This window comes from Globicephala melas, chromosome 4, assembly GCF_963455315.2.
Source record: "Globicephala melas chromosome 4, mGloMel1.2, whole genome shotgun sequence".
Classification (NCBI taxonomy): Eukaryota; Metazoa; Chordata; class Mammalia; order Artiodactyla; family Delphinidae; genus Globicephala; species Globicephala melas.
This window is the reverse complement of record NC_083317.1, coordinates 119,456,014-119,474,232: the sequence shown is the minus strand read 5'-3', so window position 1 is coordinate 119,474,232 and position 18,219 is coordinate 119,456,014. Positions and strand designations below refer to the sequence as shown.

Below are 18,219 nucleotides of genomic sequence, written 5' to 3'. Positions count from 1 at the left end.
ATTCTAGGAAGTCAGGCCTCTTGGCCGGCTGGTCAACACCCTCCAGTGCAGTGTCCCTGTGCCCAAGGTGATATCCACAGCCTGTGGAAAAAAGGGTTTTATAGGGTTCCTCTGGACTCCCAAGAGAAACTGTGGGCAGTAATGCAATTTTCCAAAACATTCCCATCCATCCAAATTCAGAGTTCACTTGCTCTGGAAATATATTTACTAAGGGAACTGAACTATTGCATGTGGCTCTGTGACAACTGCAAGGACATCACAAACTGGGGAAAAAACGGTTGAAGGGACAGAGGTTAGGCAAAGTGATAGAATCACTGAAATGATTTCTAGAGAGAAGGGGGAACAACAGTAAGTTTTGACTGGTTTCCTTCTAAGTTAGGGTCTGTATCATGAGGAGAGATGTCCAGCATAATAGTATTTTACCACTTGGCTCCTAACTCAAGAAATGAGCTGCTGATAATCCTTATCAATTCATTATCACGAAGAGAGACATTTGTAAATAACCAGTTTTAATATCCAGCATCACTGAAGGTGTTATATCTGTGGTTGGTGATATGCCTTTATCTGCATAAATGTCCTCTCTTCCTAGAAATATGATAAATACAATGAATACATACCTTCCAGAAGTTCAATTTGCTGATGAATCAATAGTTGATCTATCTATTATAATAAAAAAAATTAAGCTGTAACCATATGTTATTAAGCCAAACAAATTAACATTAGTGTTCTTATATTTTAGAAGAATGTATGTAATCAATTATCAACATTTATCAATATTTAATAATTGTTTATATTACTTCTAGATATAAAATTAAAGTTAATATGTTCCTTCCAGAAGGGCCTAAGAAATATTAAGACCTTTTCATCCATTTAAAGAGCTTTTTTCTACAAATCTAAACATTTTTTCTTCCTTTTGATATCATCATTTGTAGTAGGTGACAACGTCCCCAAATATTTTGTAAGGGCCTAATTTAAAAAAAAAATCTGCTTAGGGTATTTCTTAGAGAACTTAGGAGCTACCAAAATTCTTTTTTTTTTTTAAACATCTTTATTGGAGTATAATTGCTTTACAATGGTGTGTTAGTTTCTGCTATATAACAAAGTGAAGCAGCCATATGTATACATATATCCCCATATCTGCTCCCTCTTGCGTCTCCCTCCCATCCTCCCTATCCCACCCCTCTAGGTAGACACAAAGCACCGAGACGATTTCCCTGTGCTATGCAGCTGCTTCCCACTAGCTAGCTATTTTACATTTGGTAGTGTGTATATGTCAATGCCACTCTCTCACTTCGTCCCAGCTTAACCTTCCCACTCCCCGTGTCCTCAAGTCCATTCTCTACGTCTGCGTCTTTATCCTGTCCTGCCCCTAGGTTCGTCAGAACCATATATTTTTTTTTTTAGATTCCATATATATGTGTTAGCATACGGTATTTGTTTTTCTCTTTCTGACTTACTTCACTCTGTATGACAGACTATAGGTCCATCCACCTCACTACAAATAACTCAATTTTGTTTCTTTTCATGGCTGAGTAATATTCCATTGTATGTATGTGCCACATCTTCTTTATCCATTCATCTGTTGATGGACACTTAGGTTGCTTTCAAATACTGGCTATTGTAAATAGTGCTGCAATGAACATTGTGGTACATGACTCTTTTCGAATTATGGTTTTCTCAGGGTATATGCCCAGTAGTGGGATTGCTGGGTTATATGGTAGTTCTATTTGTAGTTTTTTTTTTTTTTTTTTTTTGCGGTACGCGGGCCTCTCACTGTTGTGGCCTCTGCCGTTGCGGAGCACAGGCTCCGGACGCGCAGGCTCAGCGGCCATGGCTCATGGGCCCAGCCGCTCCGTGGCATGTGGGATCTTCCCGGACCGGGTCACGAACGCGCGTCCCCTGCATCGGCAGGCGGACTCTCAACCACTGCGCCACCAGGGAAGCCCTATTTGTAGTTTTTTAAGGAACCTCCACACTGTTCTCCATAGTGGCTGTATCAATTTACATTCCCACCAACAGTGCAAAATTCTTATATTATAGGCTGCCCAAGTGCATTGTAGTAAATTAAATTAGTGCAGACAGTGCAAGAGAGACAATTCATTTACTGAAAACTAACCTACCAGATTTCTAATGGCAGACAAATACTAAATCTCACATTGCTGAGATAAGCTATCATGTAGTACATTAAAATCCAGGAATTTTTTTTTCTTATTGGTAGCATTAATAAAATTGGGTCTTCCAAAGAACAAAAGGAACATAAAAATGTAATTTTCTTAAGTATAATGAAAGGTAGGTCATATTATACACAAATCAATAACTCCTTTCTTGGTACCACTTACGGAAAATCAACACTAAATCGAGTTTGATGGTTCTTTCCAACTCCTAGGAAATTGTTCAGTATTGGGATTAAAGGGCAGGATCCAGAACTAAGGTTCCAGAAGTAAAAAGCCATTCCCAATTCCTCTGCATTTTGATGTTAAGCAAATTATGTAACTTCTCTGGACCTCAGTTTCTTCTTCTGTAAAATGGTGATAATTAGAGCACTTGTATATCACAGAATTTTTAAAAAAGAATTTAAATGAGTAAGTACATGAATTATACTTAGGAACAAAGCCTGGAAGCTTAATAAAGGTTTGCTATTAGCTATTATTGCAGATTATATTCAAGATCATAGAAAATACAATTTCCTAAGACATTTTCATTTTGCTTTAAAAGTAAACCTGACCTAGAAGAATTAGAGTAATCTGTAAGCAAAACATGTTGTTTTACCATTTCAGACTTTTGTGAATTAGCCAGTTGTTAATCTCATTAAGTAAACTGGAAGCACAGTTTTGTTTTTAATGAGTCTTTTATGCATTGAATTACCTGAGTCAAATATTCCAATCCGGGTGGACAGTTTAATGGAGGTGATGGTGCTGGCATCCATGGTACCCCTGCAGGTGCGCCTGGCTGACTAGTCACTGGTTGGTATGGGACAGGAAAGCCGACTGGGCCAGCACCTGAATAGCCAGCTGGCGGGACTGGATAGCCAGCCTGGGTGCCAGGATAGCCAGTATATCCTGGAGGTCCTGAAATATGAACATGTGAAATTATTTGTAACTGCAGAGAAAAATGCAAACTTCAACTCTTTTAGGATCACCCAGCTATCTACAAACTACAATTTCTACTTAGAAATCCTGTTTCTATGAAGCTTAAGGTTTGTGTTTTTCTCTCTCAGTGACGTTTCAATGAAATACCTGTGGTTTCAGGTCCACTCCTATTCTGAGGGTTTTAGGCTGTGTTTAGAGTTGCCCCACAGCCTTACCCTTATCATTCAAAACTCAGGTGAAAATATGCTTGAAATCTAATAAAGTGAAAGAAAGTCAACAACGATCTAGAATCAGGTACATAAAAATTCTGGAATGGCTTCCAGGAAAAGAGGGATGGCATTGAGTAGAAAGCCCAGAATAAAGGCTTTGAGTCAGCATTTCTAGGACCAAACCACCCTGTAAAAAATGATAATTCTAGAATTCCAACATGTGACATTTCTTATCTGTATAGAACTGATAGTGGTTTTGTCCCCTCATGGCATATTTGGCAAGGTCTGGAGACCCTTCTGGCTGTCATAATTGAAGGGAAGGGAATACTGGCATCTGGTGGGTAGAAGCCAGGGATGCTGTTAAATATCCTACAAGGACCAGAACGGTGCCTTGAAAAAAGAAAAAGAATTATCCATCCTGAAATACTGTAGTATCTTTGTTGAGAAACCCTAGTATAGTGGTAAGGGTATGTCATTCCTTCCAGTACTGCCCAGATACTCCTCTGGGTTAACAATTTGCCTGAAGTTTTAACACCATGGGTGTTAAAACCCTCCACGTGAAAAAAAAAAAAAAGTTAAGTTATGATATTAGGTCACAAATGTAAATTTCACAGTTTGGCACCCTAAGCTCTCTCGAAAATACAGTTTGAGAACCAAGGAAGGTAAAACCTTATAGTAGGCAAAATTGTCTCAAGTACTTATTAAGCACAGTAGAGGAAGAAATGAGTATATACTCTATTCCACATGAATTTGTGATTACAAATATGAAGCTTCATAACTTTATAACTTAAATGAATAGTCTGCAGAGTAGCTGTTCCACAGGAATGGAGGATGTAGTTGCAAAGAACTGTGTCCCACAATATTTTAACAGTTAAGGCTATGCAAAATTTAACACTTAGAGCAGGAAAATTGTAAATACTTTTAAGTGGAATACTGACAACAAAATACATACAACAATAAAAAGTAAGACTCAGAAGACAGACTAAACCTCATAGCAATGTCTTTTAAGTATAGTTTTATAACTTATTCCCTCTTAAATGAATAAATATTTACAGATGATCTATAATGTGATTGGGTCTAGAATCAGAGGATACAGCTATCAACAAGGCAACCTGCTCTCAGGGAGCTTAGAGGCAACTTCTAGGAGACAGAAAATAAATTTTAAAAAAAGATTTCAGATTGACCTGATGGAGAAAATACATGGGGAAAAGGGCAAGGTATCAACCAATTACTTTAGATAGATAAAATTTATGGTTGACACCTAAAAGTTGAGAAGGGAAAAAGTGTGTGTGAAGATATGGTAAGAAATATTCCAGGAGGCAGGAATACCAAATACAAAATCTCTGACTTTAGGAATAAATCTGACATGTTTGAGAAAGAGAGGGACGTTATAAGGGAGAGGAAGAACAGAAACAGCTGTCAGTAAAGAAATAGGATCAATTCATCTTGAGAGCCCCTTAATAAGGAGTGTGGATTTTATTCCAAGTGTGATTGACAGGCTTTAGGGATTTTAAACAAAAGACTGAGTTCCATGATCTGTGTGATATCTTGCAAAGTTTTTAGGAGTACCAAGCACTGGGATTTAAAATGGGAAATGCAAATGCAACCCCTGCCCTCATTGCCTAATGGGAGAGAGAATTTTACACTCACCCTTACTCTAGGGATCTACAACACCAGTGTCAGTAAGTGATTAACTAAAATCAGAGACAAGCACTTTGAAGGGAGGGACCAGGGTTTTATGGGCCAAAGGAGGGCGTTTAGATGGGGAGAGACAGAGGGAGGGAGTTGGGACAGCCTCCCTGAGGACCACCCTCAGCTGAGATCTGAGGGATACAAAGGAGTTGAGTAGCTGGGCAGCAGGGAATGAATATTTCAGAAAGAAGCCCTGGGATAGTAACAAACACAGTGCATTTAAAAATCTGCAAAAAGGCCAGTCTACCTGAACAGGAGAGACAATCTTAAGAGACAGATAAGGAGAAGGCAGGGGAGCCCCTTGGGTTTGGTGGACCAAACTAAGCATTTTGGTCTTTATCCTGAAAGCAAAAGGAAGCCAATGATGTACCCATTGGGTACTGTCTGTAATATTAACAGATAACTATTTTTAAACATCACTGACTACAGTGCAAAGATGAAACCACAGGCAAGCCAGTGAGGGGGAGGAGATGTGAATTAATTGGTTACATTATTAGCATTATTAAACCTTCACGAGATTCTTAGAGAGGATAATTATTTCCCAAATCAATGGATTAAGCATATAGAATTACCTGAAATTTAATTTACCTAAAGCCCAATTGATTTAATATATTATTAATATAATAGTTAGCAAATATTTGTCATTTATTAATTGTAAGGCATTGTGCTAGTTGCTTTACACATACTCTCATTTAATCTCCAAAACGCCTGAATTAGAAAATATTATGCCCATTTTATAGATAAGAACTGAGGCTTGGAGGTACAGCAACTTGCTTAAAACCACAACACAACTATTAAGTACAGAAGCCAGAACTTGAAGCCTGATCCAGCCTCTCTATGCCAGTTTTCCCACTTGCATAATGGTGATAATTAATAGTATTAACCCCATAATATTGTCTGAGAATTAAATGAGTTAATTCACATTAGGCACAATAAACTCTCAGTTTTAATCTATTACTATTGTTAGCATCACTGTCATAAAAGACCTGTGCTATACTGGCCTTCGACTTGAGAAATAAATTTGAGCTATTTTTCTCACAGACTCTCAAGTCTCATTATAACTTAATTATGTATCGCCTACTATTATTTAGCCATGGGTGGATTAAAATATCCTCCAAGTGCCTTGGGTGCATACTATAGACTTGCTAATAATTCTTCAAACACCAACCATTTAAAAATTGAGAGCAGCAGTTCTCAGCCCTGGCTGCACGTTAGAATCACCTGCGAAATTAAAAAATGACCAATCCTGGGGTCCCACAACCAGAGCTTCTGTTTCAGTTTTCCTGGGATAGTGCCCTGGTACTAGTGTTTTCAGCAGTTTACAAGTAATACTTAAGTATAGGCACCTTTGAGAACTATCATCTTAGAGCCTTGGGAGTCTTTCTACCTCGCATTCGTTTAAATGCAAACATCTGGATGAGATCCAGGCTCCACTGAGGTTTCTGGCTAGACAACTAAACAAGCCATTCAGCTCCTAAACAGATTTGTTTGCTCAGAGTAGAATAAAAAATGCATACACCCTTCTGGCCAAACAAGACTCCTTTTGATCCTAAGTCCTCAGGATGGTCTCTCAAGATGTGGGTAGCCAGCCTACTTGCAAATGTAGGTGCACCATGAACTCTGCCATTTGGTAAAGTTCTGGTAACGTTTTTTATTTTATTTTATTTTATTTCTGGCTGCGTTGGGTCTTTGCTGCTGCGCGCGGGCTTTTCTCTAGTTGCGGAGAGCGGGGGCTACTCTCCGTTGCAGTGTGCGGGTTTCTCACTGTGGTGGCTTCTCTTGTTACGAAGCATGGGCTCTAGGCGCATGGGCTTCAGTAGTTGTGGCACACGGGCTCAGCAGTTGTGGCTCGCGGGCTCTAGAGTGCAGGCTCAGTGGGTGTGACGGGCTTAGTTGCTCCGTGGCATGTGGGATCTTCCTGGACCAGGGCCTGAACCCATGTCCCCTGCATTGGCAGGAGGATTCTTAACCACTGAGCCACCAGGGAAGCCCAAGTTCTGATAATGTTGATAACTGCATTTGTCTAAATGAAAATCTCTGAAGTCTTCTATGCAGTGGTTCAAAAGAAATAATATATTACTTGGTTTGTAGTGATATGACTCAGTTACTTTTCTTAGAAAGGCAAGGCATGTATATAAAAGCAAAGGTTTCACATTTTTGTATGTTACAAAATAAAAATGAGAATTATCCCAGGTAGCTATGTTTCTATTGCTTGAAGCTTCCAGGCTTAAGCAGTCATATCTTTTGCATGACAATCACTTAACATAATTAACCCTAGATAATAAATGACTCAAAAACACCCAGAGATAAATCTCCTAAATGTGACTGCATGACGATAATTTTCAGAACGAATGGAGAATCGATAAAATCTGTTATTTAATATGTGTATTTTGGGGTTTAATTTATGTGCAACCTTATATCTTATTTGCTAAATGTCAATTCATTACTGTTTTTATTAACACAACACTTTTACTATTCTGTATAAATAAAAAATATTTTAATGATATTTATGATAACGTATAGTCAAAGAAAAATATCCAGAACTAGGCTACAAATTTCATTATTGAACTTTTAGTAAAAGACACTACTAAAATACAGAGACAGACAGACAGACAGACACACACACACCCTTTGGGGAATATCAATAACTCATAAATTTTGTTTTTTTATTCTTTAAGCCAGTGTTTTACCTGGGAAAGCTGCCGGAGGATGTTCAGGGGGATACCCGCCTGGCAACTGTGTTCCTGGGTGAGGATCATTCATTTGCACATCTGCAATTCAAGGAGAGGTAAACATATATCTTCTTAAAAAAATACATATCAGAAAAAAAAATGCATTGTTCTTAGATAATTTCATTTATATGCTCCTGTGTTGTATTGAAACAAAGTGAATTCTTCACTTAACAAAAGCTATGCCTGTTATCAGAGTTAGTCTGCAGTAGAATCTTGTTTCAAACAAATTCCCTTCTGATAAAATAGGCAGCTAATTACTGGGGCTGAATTTCTAGTTTTCAAATATGCCTGATGAGTGTTCTCTCCCATACACTGATTTTGTTGTTACTAGGAAAAATAGATTGTTTCAAAACTACATAGACTCTTTTTGAATTATGGTTTTCTCAGGGATAGGGAGGGTGGGAGGGAGGGAGACATAAGAGGGAAGAGATATCGGGACATATGTATATGTATAACTGATTCAATTTGTTATAAAGCAGAAACTAACACACATTGTAAAGCAATTATACTCCAATAAAAATGTTAAAAAAAAACAACTACATAGACTGTGAAGAAGGAGATAAATGAACCTAGTTGGATGTGGGTTTGGTAATAGAAGGATAATAGGTGATTTTAAAGATATCTATAATTGTTGCTATAAGAATTATGTTTTAAATATTTAAAATAATACATGCAATTCAGTATTTAAATATCCTTTTTATGCTTACTCTGAAACTACCCCATTAAGTTTGAACTATAGGAAATTCCCAGTATTTGACTGATTTTGAACTACAAAAATCATAACTGACTTAGTTACAATAAATAAACATACTAACTTTTGTTATCTGCTAATCAATGTAGTTTGAATAATCTTTAATATGTATGTACAAATGGTTCAGTTTCCTAGTTCTTCATATTTGTGTTTACCTAATCATTCCTTTAGCAAGCACCCTGGCCAGAAAATAAATATTTCGTACTAGCATCTCCTGTGTCACCCTCAGTTAGGCTCTCCGGCTACACTGGCTCTGCCTTCATGGAATTTATGGTCTAGTGGACACTACACTTACACCATATTCTCGTCTCTTCCCTATGGCTTATTAACTGTAAATTCAAAATAGTTTATTTTTGAATAATGGGGACATGGCAACGGTGCAGAAGAAAAAGTTGACCAAACTTTCAATCTGACACATTTCCTGTATGTATCATGGGCCTTGAAAGACTTAAAGACCCATCCTTAAGTGATATGTCACATTTTGGCACCTCTTAACAGGTACCACTGTTTAAACAAGAGTAAATATACACACATATCAAGGAGTTGACATATTCAAGAAATTAGGAGCTCATAATCCCTGGGGTTTTGGTACTAGAGCAATGATCCTGGTTTCAGGAATTCCAGGGGAATTTATACAAAGAGAAAATAAATGCATGGGCGAGTGCTCAAGTAGATCAGAGAGCATATGAATTATGGATGGATTTCTGCATTTGTGAAATGCAACTTAGAATAACTTACAAAAATCACAGGAATTTCATACTGTCAACAAGTTATTATTATTTCTCTCTATATTTATATACATACATACATTCTATTTCAATTTATGCACACATATACATACAAACACATGCATTTGTATATAGGAAGCTGAAGAGTTAAAAGGTTAATTGTCACCATGACCCAATGATTTTTTTAAGTGATTTGAAGCATCCTATTTTTGTAGCAAAGAAAATAGCTTAATACTATATAAATTTACGTTTAAAAAGTAAAGTAAGTATTGTTAATACAATTAAATTAGTACAGCAAGCATTAAGAAAAATCATGAAACTTCGTGAAGGAAAGTCAAGGTTTCTGGTCCTAAAGAGTATCTAGTATATGTAGCAAGGCTGGCATTGTGGTAGAGATAAACATCTCTTTAGCTATCTAAACAAACATAGAGAATAGAGATCCTTCAGAAAACAGGATTTTGTTTTCCCTATTTTTCCCATAGGATTTTTTTTCTCTCAGAAAAAGTCTTTTTTTACATGTTTGGTTAATACTCATCTTATTTAGAATTTTCTTGGAAAAAAAAAAGCCATAAAATAAAGTTGTATTTATTTAAACCTATTCACATGTGTATTTTATGAGATATATATTGGGGATGTATCTGAGCATTTTATTACAATGTCCTGGCATATTAAAGTCATTGTTTGTTAAACAATATGATAGGAACAGTCTTTCTGTATATAAAATGCACAAAGAAAAGGGAAGCTTGATTCAGATGAAATGTAATTCAGATGAAATGTAATATAAATTATACAACATATTTCCCAGTAAGCCTAAAATTTCTTAGGTTTATCGAAGGCTTTTTTACTTTTAAAGGAAAAATTAGTGGTCATGGATATTTGTGTACATCTTCTCTATAGCCAAAACACTGGCCCAGACTTAGGATTCTGGAACATAAACAACACAAAGCAAATTATATCCTTTCAGAAACTGAATAGAACATTATGACAAATAACACATTAACAAGAGATTTAACATTATAGGTGGAAAGTGAACACTTAAATTACTTACTTTGTTTGTCCATGATTTAAACAGTTCTGAAAAAGAAGACCTGATATAAATATATAATTCAAATATGACAGTTGAAACAAGATACTCTGAAACTATATACACATGAGATATTCCTCTATTCATCTAGTCTTCCAGAATCTGGTCATTTAAACCCTTCAGTCTTGACTGTATTCCCCGCTGCTATGTTTCTGAGTAGGATTTTACAAGTTGTAGGTCAGTCCAGGATGGTGAACAATTTCTAAAAATCTTGGGAAGAGAGGGTTCAATGAGGCAGAAAGACAGAAACACTGTGAACCCAAGGCCCTCCAGTTAAAAACTGGAGGCTTCCAACCCACACAATCTACAGGGAGCGTGCAATCCAGCATCCAGCTGTTAGGGCTGGGCTGCAGGCGTGGTCCAGCAGGAGAAGGAAAAAGGTTAGCTATCAGGTCACACTGCTGTAAATATCTCTGGAAATTCCAGGTCCTGAGGACATGTTCTGCCCAGCTTCAGCAACAAATTTGAGAAGGCCTGACCCCCTGTTTGTGTATCAATACATGATTTTAGCCTAAAAACATATACTCAGGGGTTATAGTAGCTGTAACACCATGATAATCCAACTGAAACTTTGTCTTGCTTATTTCTACAGAAAAATAATGATAAAAAACATTATACTCAATACTTCTGCCTTCTACTGCCTTGATCCCATCCTAGTCTTTCCCACAATTATCCAGTCACTACTTTTCCTATCTCTCCACTTTAAATCCCAACCCCTATCTGCCTGTTAATTACAATTAACACATTAGGCAAAAACTTGCTACTCAGTTGTTTTATCTGGGACCCACACACTAATATGAATTGGCTCCACCCTTCCCAGGCCTTCTCCAGTTTTTGCTGCCCCTTTACTAGCTCCTTCTACTGTGTTATCCTAAATGGTAAATAAAAGTCAACTGATCCTTCCATATCCTTAACTAAAATCCAATGTTCCCAAGAGGAAACCATATCCCTTTTCTCCTTTTCTAAGTTATCGATTTATCATTGCCTGTTATAAGCATAAAATTTAATAATATAGTAAAACTTTTAAGAATATTCCAATTACAGTCACCTCTTAATTATATATACTCAAGGAGTTCAGTAATGGGTTTTCTTGGCCCTGGAATAAATTTAAAAATATGTTTTTTGTTACAGATTTGACTTCCTGGATTTTCTTAGAACAATACTACCCTGTTAGCATTAACTGGTCAGAAACCAAGTGCTATGGACCTCCTCAGGACAAAAGAACAAAAAGATTAAGATTTATGTTTTTCTGCAGTTATTCAAGAAGGTGAACAATAAGCTAATAAACACATGTAACAAAAGCATACCAAAAGTTTTCAAAGGCCATTATTGTGTTTTATGTTCTATCATATGAAGGACAACTAAGAAAGGAGACTAAATTCTTATATACAATAGACCATGATTACTTTTGTCAACATGCAGTTCTGTGATCAAAGACTGTATATTAAAATTCATACCCATTATCTTCAATACCCTAACATACATAAAACATTTAAAAACTACTCCATTTCTGGAGTAGAAATGCATAGTATCCCTTAGTTAACAAACTGGACTAAACAGCTCAAGATTTTACTTAACTACTGTTTCTCATAGGACCACTTCATAATATGATTAGTTTTTTAAAAAAATGTTATATGGCCCTTCAATCAACTTAGCAATTTTAAGGGACTACTGTTTCAGTCATTCCTGCCTTGCCTAAAATGTCAGAAGGGCGCTCAGCTCAAGGAAAAATCCGAAATAATACCTGAGGTCTAATTTTTAGAAATAAACAATTTAGTTTTGTGAACAAATCACTGAATTGGCAAAAAAATTCCATAGTTTCTGGAGGGCAAGTCTATACATCTGAGAGGAAAAAAAAAATTAGTTTTAATTTAAAATATATTTCCTCTTAGCATTTAGTTGTTTGAGCCTGGGAAATTCAGTGCCAGTCAGAAATAAAGAATGTGCTAGAAAGAGAGGGAATTCATACACGAGTGCTAGGCATCACATTAGGAACAGGTGGAGGCTCTTAAGCAATGGAGCAATAAGTACCCAAGTCCTTGCAGAATGAGTACCAACTATGAATATGAGTATTTACTTTTCATGAAGCCAGAGATAATTCTCTCCTTGCACAGAAGTCAAAGAAAAGGAAGTGAAACAGACTCAAACAGAGCTCATTTGTTTGTATTTACTCTTTCCTTCCTACTTGGTCACAATATCTTGAGTCTTAAACTATAGTTTTGTGAGGATGAGTACCTGTTGGCAAAACTACTGCAGTATAATCTGGGTCCTCATTTTCCTGTAGTTTTTAGAATTTTCACAAGTTCCTAATATCTCAAGCATGAAAAATGTTACATCATAAGCTCTGGTGCAAAATGTGAAGTGACAGTTGAACCTGTATGTGTGCCACAGGCAGAATAACGCACTTGTGGACTAAAGACATCCCCCATGTTCATCCCTGTCTGCTCTCCTTTGCTGTTTTAAGGATGTTCTGGTTTTCTCAAACTTAATGGTTCTATTACAAGACATAACATCACTCAGTTTTGGGAATGATCGGGCTGTGTGTCCTGGATGAATTAATTTATTAGTTAATTAATTTAATATTATAACTTTTAAATAATGTCTTCCACTACTCCTAGTAAGAAACAAATCACAGCAAGACTTGCAAGAAAATCATATTTATCCTGTACTAAAAGAAAAAGAACTCTAATGAAGTCATATTATACATTGTACCACTGGAATCATAATTACTTCAGGACAAATACAGAATTCCAAATTATAATCTGATTACTACACACTTATCCTAACTTGTTAAATGAGAGCTTCTGAGGAAATTAAGGCATCATATACTATACATATAAGCATGTATCTGTTAAATTTATTCTATCAGACACCATTAAGACTTATTCTATTGGTGCTATGGGATACTAGATAATCATAAACCTCTACCACCCGGGTGAAGGGGAAATAGTGCACGTGATATCCAGTTGTGGCTCCACAATTCATATTACAGGAAACCCTTTGACCCATCTCTTGGGGTTCTGAAATTTCTATCTTATTTCGTCAAAACTATTAAAGTATAACCTGCAACCCAAAGGGGAAACATCCCTAATTCTGAAAGATCCTGAAACTACTAAGCCTATGAACTAGGCATAAACAAGATTTGGGTTACTTATCCAATTTTACTTAACTGCCAAAAACCAAGCCAGTTGACAATTTTTCTCAGAGTCCCAAAATGGAGATATGTGTCCTTAATTATTTTAACAAAACTTTACTGCTCTAAACACAATCGCAGAATTCTATATCCCTAACTTCCTATGAATAAATGAAAATGAGATACTAGACTAGGGGGAGAGGAGGAATTAGACAGAGCTAGCGGAGAACCCAACCCTTGCTGAGGTAAGTCACAAATCAAGCAATTTCCATGTTGTTCAGCTTATGTTTGTAGGTAAATTTTATGCATTTAGAAAGGTTAACACCTAAGGTCAAAAGCACTTCATCTGTTGAACTGTGGTTTTGGTAAAACACAAGCAGAGCAAAAACAGATGGGTTCACACAAACAGGTGGCCAAGATGTTGGTGAGGATTTGAATATACCAGTACACGTATGTCCAAGACAGGGGACCGAAGTGGGGTGGCTGAGGCCATCATCAGTGCAAGGAACCTGATAAGAGAGACTCTGCCTATAAAATACCACTTCTGTATTTTAGATTCAAGAAATCAAAACAAATATGCTCAGAACCACATTGGGATAGCATTTCATAGTAAACCTTGAAGAACAACGTAGACATTTCATCAGCTGGGACCAACAGAGAGAGAGGTGGTCAAGTGTTGTACAAAACTAGCAACTAAACCAAAGAGACCAAAGACACATAAACTAACCTTTATGTCAGCTATCCTAGTTTGGTTGCTTTATTACTCCTGAAGAGCCTTTCCTGACAACTGAGAGCTCTCTCACAAATTTGTGTTGTTCCCTTTCCTCCTTAAAAATGAGGAAACTAAGGCCAGAGAGGTTAATGGTTACTTAATGTCATACGGCTCAGTAACTAGCTCATATGAATGATTCACGATTCATTTCCTTTGCAGTCATGTCCTTGATTCACTGGGAAAAAAAAAAAAAAGACATTATCCCAAATTGCCAATTTTCAGAGAAATTTGTGAAGAGACTATCTTTATGGTGTTTTTCTTATGTAAGGCAGAGAGCAGGAATTTCAGATTTACTGCTGCCTATTTGTTTTTTTTACTAGGCCAGGCAAGAGTTTTTTGTAAGTACTTAGTATTTGAAAAATTTGAAAAATGTAAAGCACAATAGTTAGCACTGCTTAACTACAATGCTTTGGTTTTTTAAAATTTAGCACTATTAAAGAAAATGCAGTAGAGTATACACACTCATGTACACATATATAAATGCACATATACACATATAAATGTGTCTGTAAATAGTCACTCACTATAAAGTTTGTGCCTCTTTCCAAGGAATATTGCTTGAAGGCACAGAGCATGTAAGGCACTATAACAATCACTAGAACAAAATGGCAGACAATTAACAATATATTATTACAAATACTAGCGCTATGAATAAAAATAATGGTTCTATAAAAAGAGTTATGGAGGCACTAATTTAGATAGTGTAGTGGGGTTGTCAGAAAGTCACATCTGAGAGCCAAAGGCAGTTTAAAATCAACTAGGCTATGGAGGTGTGTATTTGGATGGGGTGAGGCATTAGAGGCAGGGGGAACTGCATAGGTAGCAGTCCTGAGGCTGGAGGGAGGGAGCTTGGCTCATTCAAGGGAATAAAGATCTGTGGGTCACAGAGCATAGAAGGAGAGAGATCACTGGACCAGAGGATGGAGAGGTGAACAGGGAACAGTTCTTACAGGTTTCCTGTCTAAGCTCTCAAAGGCCAGAGCATGGCCTGTCAGGACAAGACGCTTAATTGGTGCTTGCTGATTCAATAGTTGTGTACAGTATTATTTCACTCCCTTCAGTCAGAAAGGACAGTTACCTTACAGATGTGAAGGCTGGCTAATCTGTGACTCAGCTGTTTCATGTGACGCTTCTATCCAACTGCAGAAACCCACTCACTTCCCTTTTCATTTATTTTTCATTTCCTTGTGTTTGTTCAGTGTTCAAAGCCCTACAATTGTCATACTCGCCAGGGTGGTATTAAGAGAAAGTTCCATTGTTAAGAAAGCTCCAGGAAGAACAAGGGGACCCTGAATCTCCTGATACTTCACACTAAGCAAGTGACACTTGCACTAACCATGTATCTCAAACTGCTCAACTAGGAGAAACACTGACTGCCTGTTCCCGGAACTGGGAAGTGGCCATTCCAGGATTTGCTGGAATAGCTGTCTAAATAAAACCACATGGGAACCAGACAGTGAGCTTGGAGGATCAGGGACTTGCTCAAATATTTAAAGTAATAAATCTAATGTTTACTGAGTACACTCTGCAGTGCCAAAGTTATACGTCACACTCTAACTCTTGTAACTTTTGATCGTTACCCAGTTTCAGAGATGAGCCAAGGAAGGAACATGTAGGAAGAAACTGCCTGGGGGTCCACAGATATTAAGTAGTAGAGGCAGGTTCAAGTCAGGCAGGTGGGCTCCTGAGCTACTGGCTTTAGCCTCTATGTGATAAACCGCCTGTCTTCCCAATTCGTCTGGTGTCCCAGGGTGCCTACTATAGTTTTGGCTGCAGCCACACTCCTCATTAATACTGACTGTTCAACGACAGCTAGCAGGATCTATTAATCGTCCCTCTGAATACCCCTAAATGCTCGCAGATACCGCTGAGCCCAGGTTCTGGCCATGATCCAGCGCACTTCCGCGCTATTAAGAGATGGACTAAGCGCGTTCGAACCTACGAGGCGGTTTCAGGCAGAAAACACCTTGGCCTTGGAAAGGTCCTGGGACGGGCCGGGATAGGACTAGGTCAGCCGGGCTCCCTGCTGAGTCCCTGGTCGGCTTCTGCGGTCGCTTCCCGAGGCCACTGGGGCCCGAGCCCCCCGCCCCCAACCTCAGCGCAAACGCAACCCGCCGGCCCTCGCGCCCCTCGCTCCCAAGCAGCCCCCAGTGCCCCCCGCCTGGCCTGGGAACCCGCGCCAGCCCCGCGCCCGGCACCCGCAGGAGGAGACCGGGCACGCCGCCCACCAACCTGTAGCCGCCGCAGCTCCGGCGCTGCCTGCGGTGAGACGAGCTCGGGGAACCCGGGCGCGGAGCCGATGCTCGGCTTCCGACCCTTGGCAGTCAAGAGTGCTCCTTACACAACCTTCCCTGAAGTTACCAGGAAAGAGACATCCGAAAGACCGTGGTGACGAAACCCGTGGCCTCTGGTTTCGTTTACCTAGACCCTGAGTTCCAAACGGGCTTCCCGCCCTCGTCCCCGGACTGGCGCTTCCGCGTAGCTGCGGGAGGCTTGAGACCCCGAGGCGGGACCGCCGCCCCAGTGCAGCGCGGAGAGATTGTCAGCTCCCTTTCTGATCCCTGGGAGGCTCCAAAAACGTTGGTTCTGAGGTTCAGGGCCGCGAGGAACTGGGAGGTCGAAACCAGCTGGAACTTGGTCATTAACAGGGGAGTGGCCGCCCCCGGGGTGGCCTCGCCAGGAAGCAGGAAGCGGTACAGAGTACAAATGAGGGCGAGTCAAACTTGTTTTTTCTTTATGGTGTCTTTTCTGTTTCTCTCTCGCTCTCTCTCTGTCTCTCTCTTTCCACTAAATGATGTTAACTCCTTTGGAGAGTCCAATCAACCAGATGTGTTTAGAATGTTCACTATTTCCAGCGCCCCTACTGGCAAACTGGCGCAGTAAGAAAATATTTGTTGACCGGAAGGATTCATTGTTGTTTTTCTAGTAAAATTTTTATTTACCAAAGTAACACATGATCTTCCAAACAAAGCTGGATATGGAGAAAAGAAGTGATATGTACCTTGCCGTTTAGCTTTCTGACTGCTGATATCTGCTGCAGAAGGAATAGGAAAACGGTAGAGATCCAGTACCTTCCGTTTTCAATGTTTTTTTTTCAACCTCTCCTCCTCCATGAATATTGTTTTTGAATCTCTAGAAGTTTCTGTTATCTTTTAAACAGAAAAAAGCTCTTACACCTTGCTTAGGGTGGTATATACCATTGCCACATTCTCTCCGTGGCGAGAGTGAATGAGGGTTGGTGAATAGACCTGTGAATATAGACTTTCAAGCATTTCTCATTTTGATCTTTAATTTTCAACTGTATTCTCCCTTTTACTTGAAGTCACTAAGTCCTCAGTCTCTCTGGGATTCTGTGGTAGTAAGTTGGATCTCTTTATTCTTACATCTGTCTATACACACGTTGTAACTTCCTGTTATAAAATAGTTACCACATCTGCCTCTTTCCATTTTCTCAAACATGTTAAGATTTTATTCCCCTCTGTACATTAACATTTTCTTGTTCTTCTTGTGCTTTTTATATGTTTGGTTTTTTGTTCGTTTTGTTTTAACTGTATTTGCTTTCATTTTGTTATGATCTCTAAAGAAAAGTACTTTTAATTAGAAAATATCTTTAATTAGAAAATGTCTAGGCATAGCATAAACAATTAGTTGCCTACCCCAAACTCAGTATCTGCTTTTATATGGTAGAGTAGTGGGTCTCAAATTTTAATGTGCATCAGAAGCACCAGAAATTCTTGTTAAAACTCAACTTGTGAAGCCCTATCTTCAGTTTTTCTGAATCAGTAGGTTTGGGATGGAGCCTGAGAATGTGCTTTTCTGATAAGTTCATGTGTGGTGCTGATAATGTTGGTCCATGGACTTCACTTTGAGAACCACTTGGTAAGGGAATCCTATTTTGGTTACGTATTGGGGAGCAATGTGTTCACGGAACAAGTGTCCTAACCCGAAGTATGAATTTTCATTGGTAGACAATTGTATTGACACCGGCCTGTCTCCTTTGCCTGTGATTGGTGCACACGTGGGCATATT

At 38.5% G+C, this 18,219-nt stretch overlaps 1 protein-coding gene across 3 annotated transcripts in view; it reads right to left on the bottom strand.

Annotated features, from left to right (window-relative positions):
* PLSCR1 (phospholipid scramblase 1) overlaps positions 1-16,975 on the bottom strand; it is a 31,171-nt gene extending 14,196 nt beyond the window's left edge. The window contains exons 1-5 of one of the 3 annotated variants that reach the window (XM_030873281.3): positions 16,423-16,975; positions 10,250-10,275; positions 7,681-7,761; positions 2,866-3,068; positions 618-660 (exon numbers count right to left, since the gene is read on the bottom strand). In XM_030873281.3, the coding sequence (XP_030729141.1) occupies positions 618-660; positions 2,866-3,068; positions 7,681-7,761; positions 10,250-10,262 (340 nt within the window). In that variant the 5' untranslated portion in view covers positions 10,263-10,275; positions 16,423-16,975. Of the gene's footprint in view, positions 1-617; positions 661-2,865; positions 3,069-7,680; positions 7,762-10,249; positions 10,276-14,145; positions 14,259-16,422 lie in introns of those variants that run through there. The other 2 variants (XM_070045396.1, XM_060297626.2) reach the window with 2 other exon arrangements.
* Between the last annotated feature and the right edge of the window lie 1,244 nt (positions 16,976-18,219).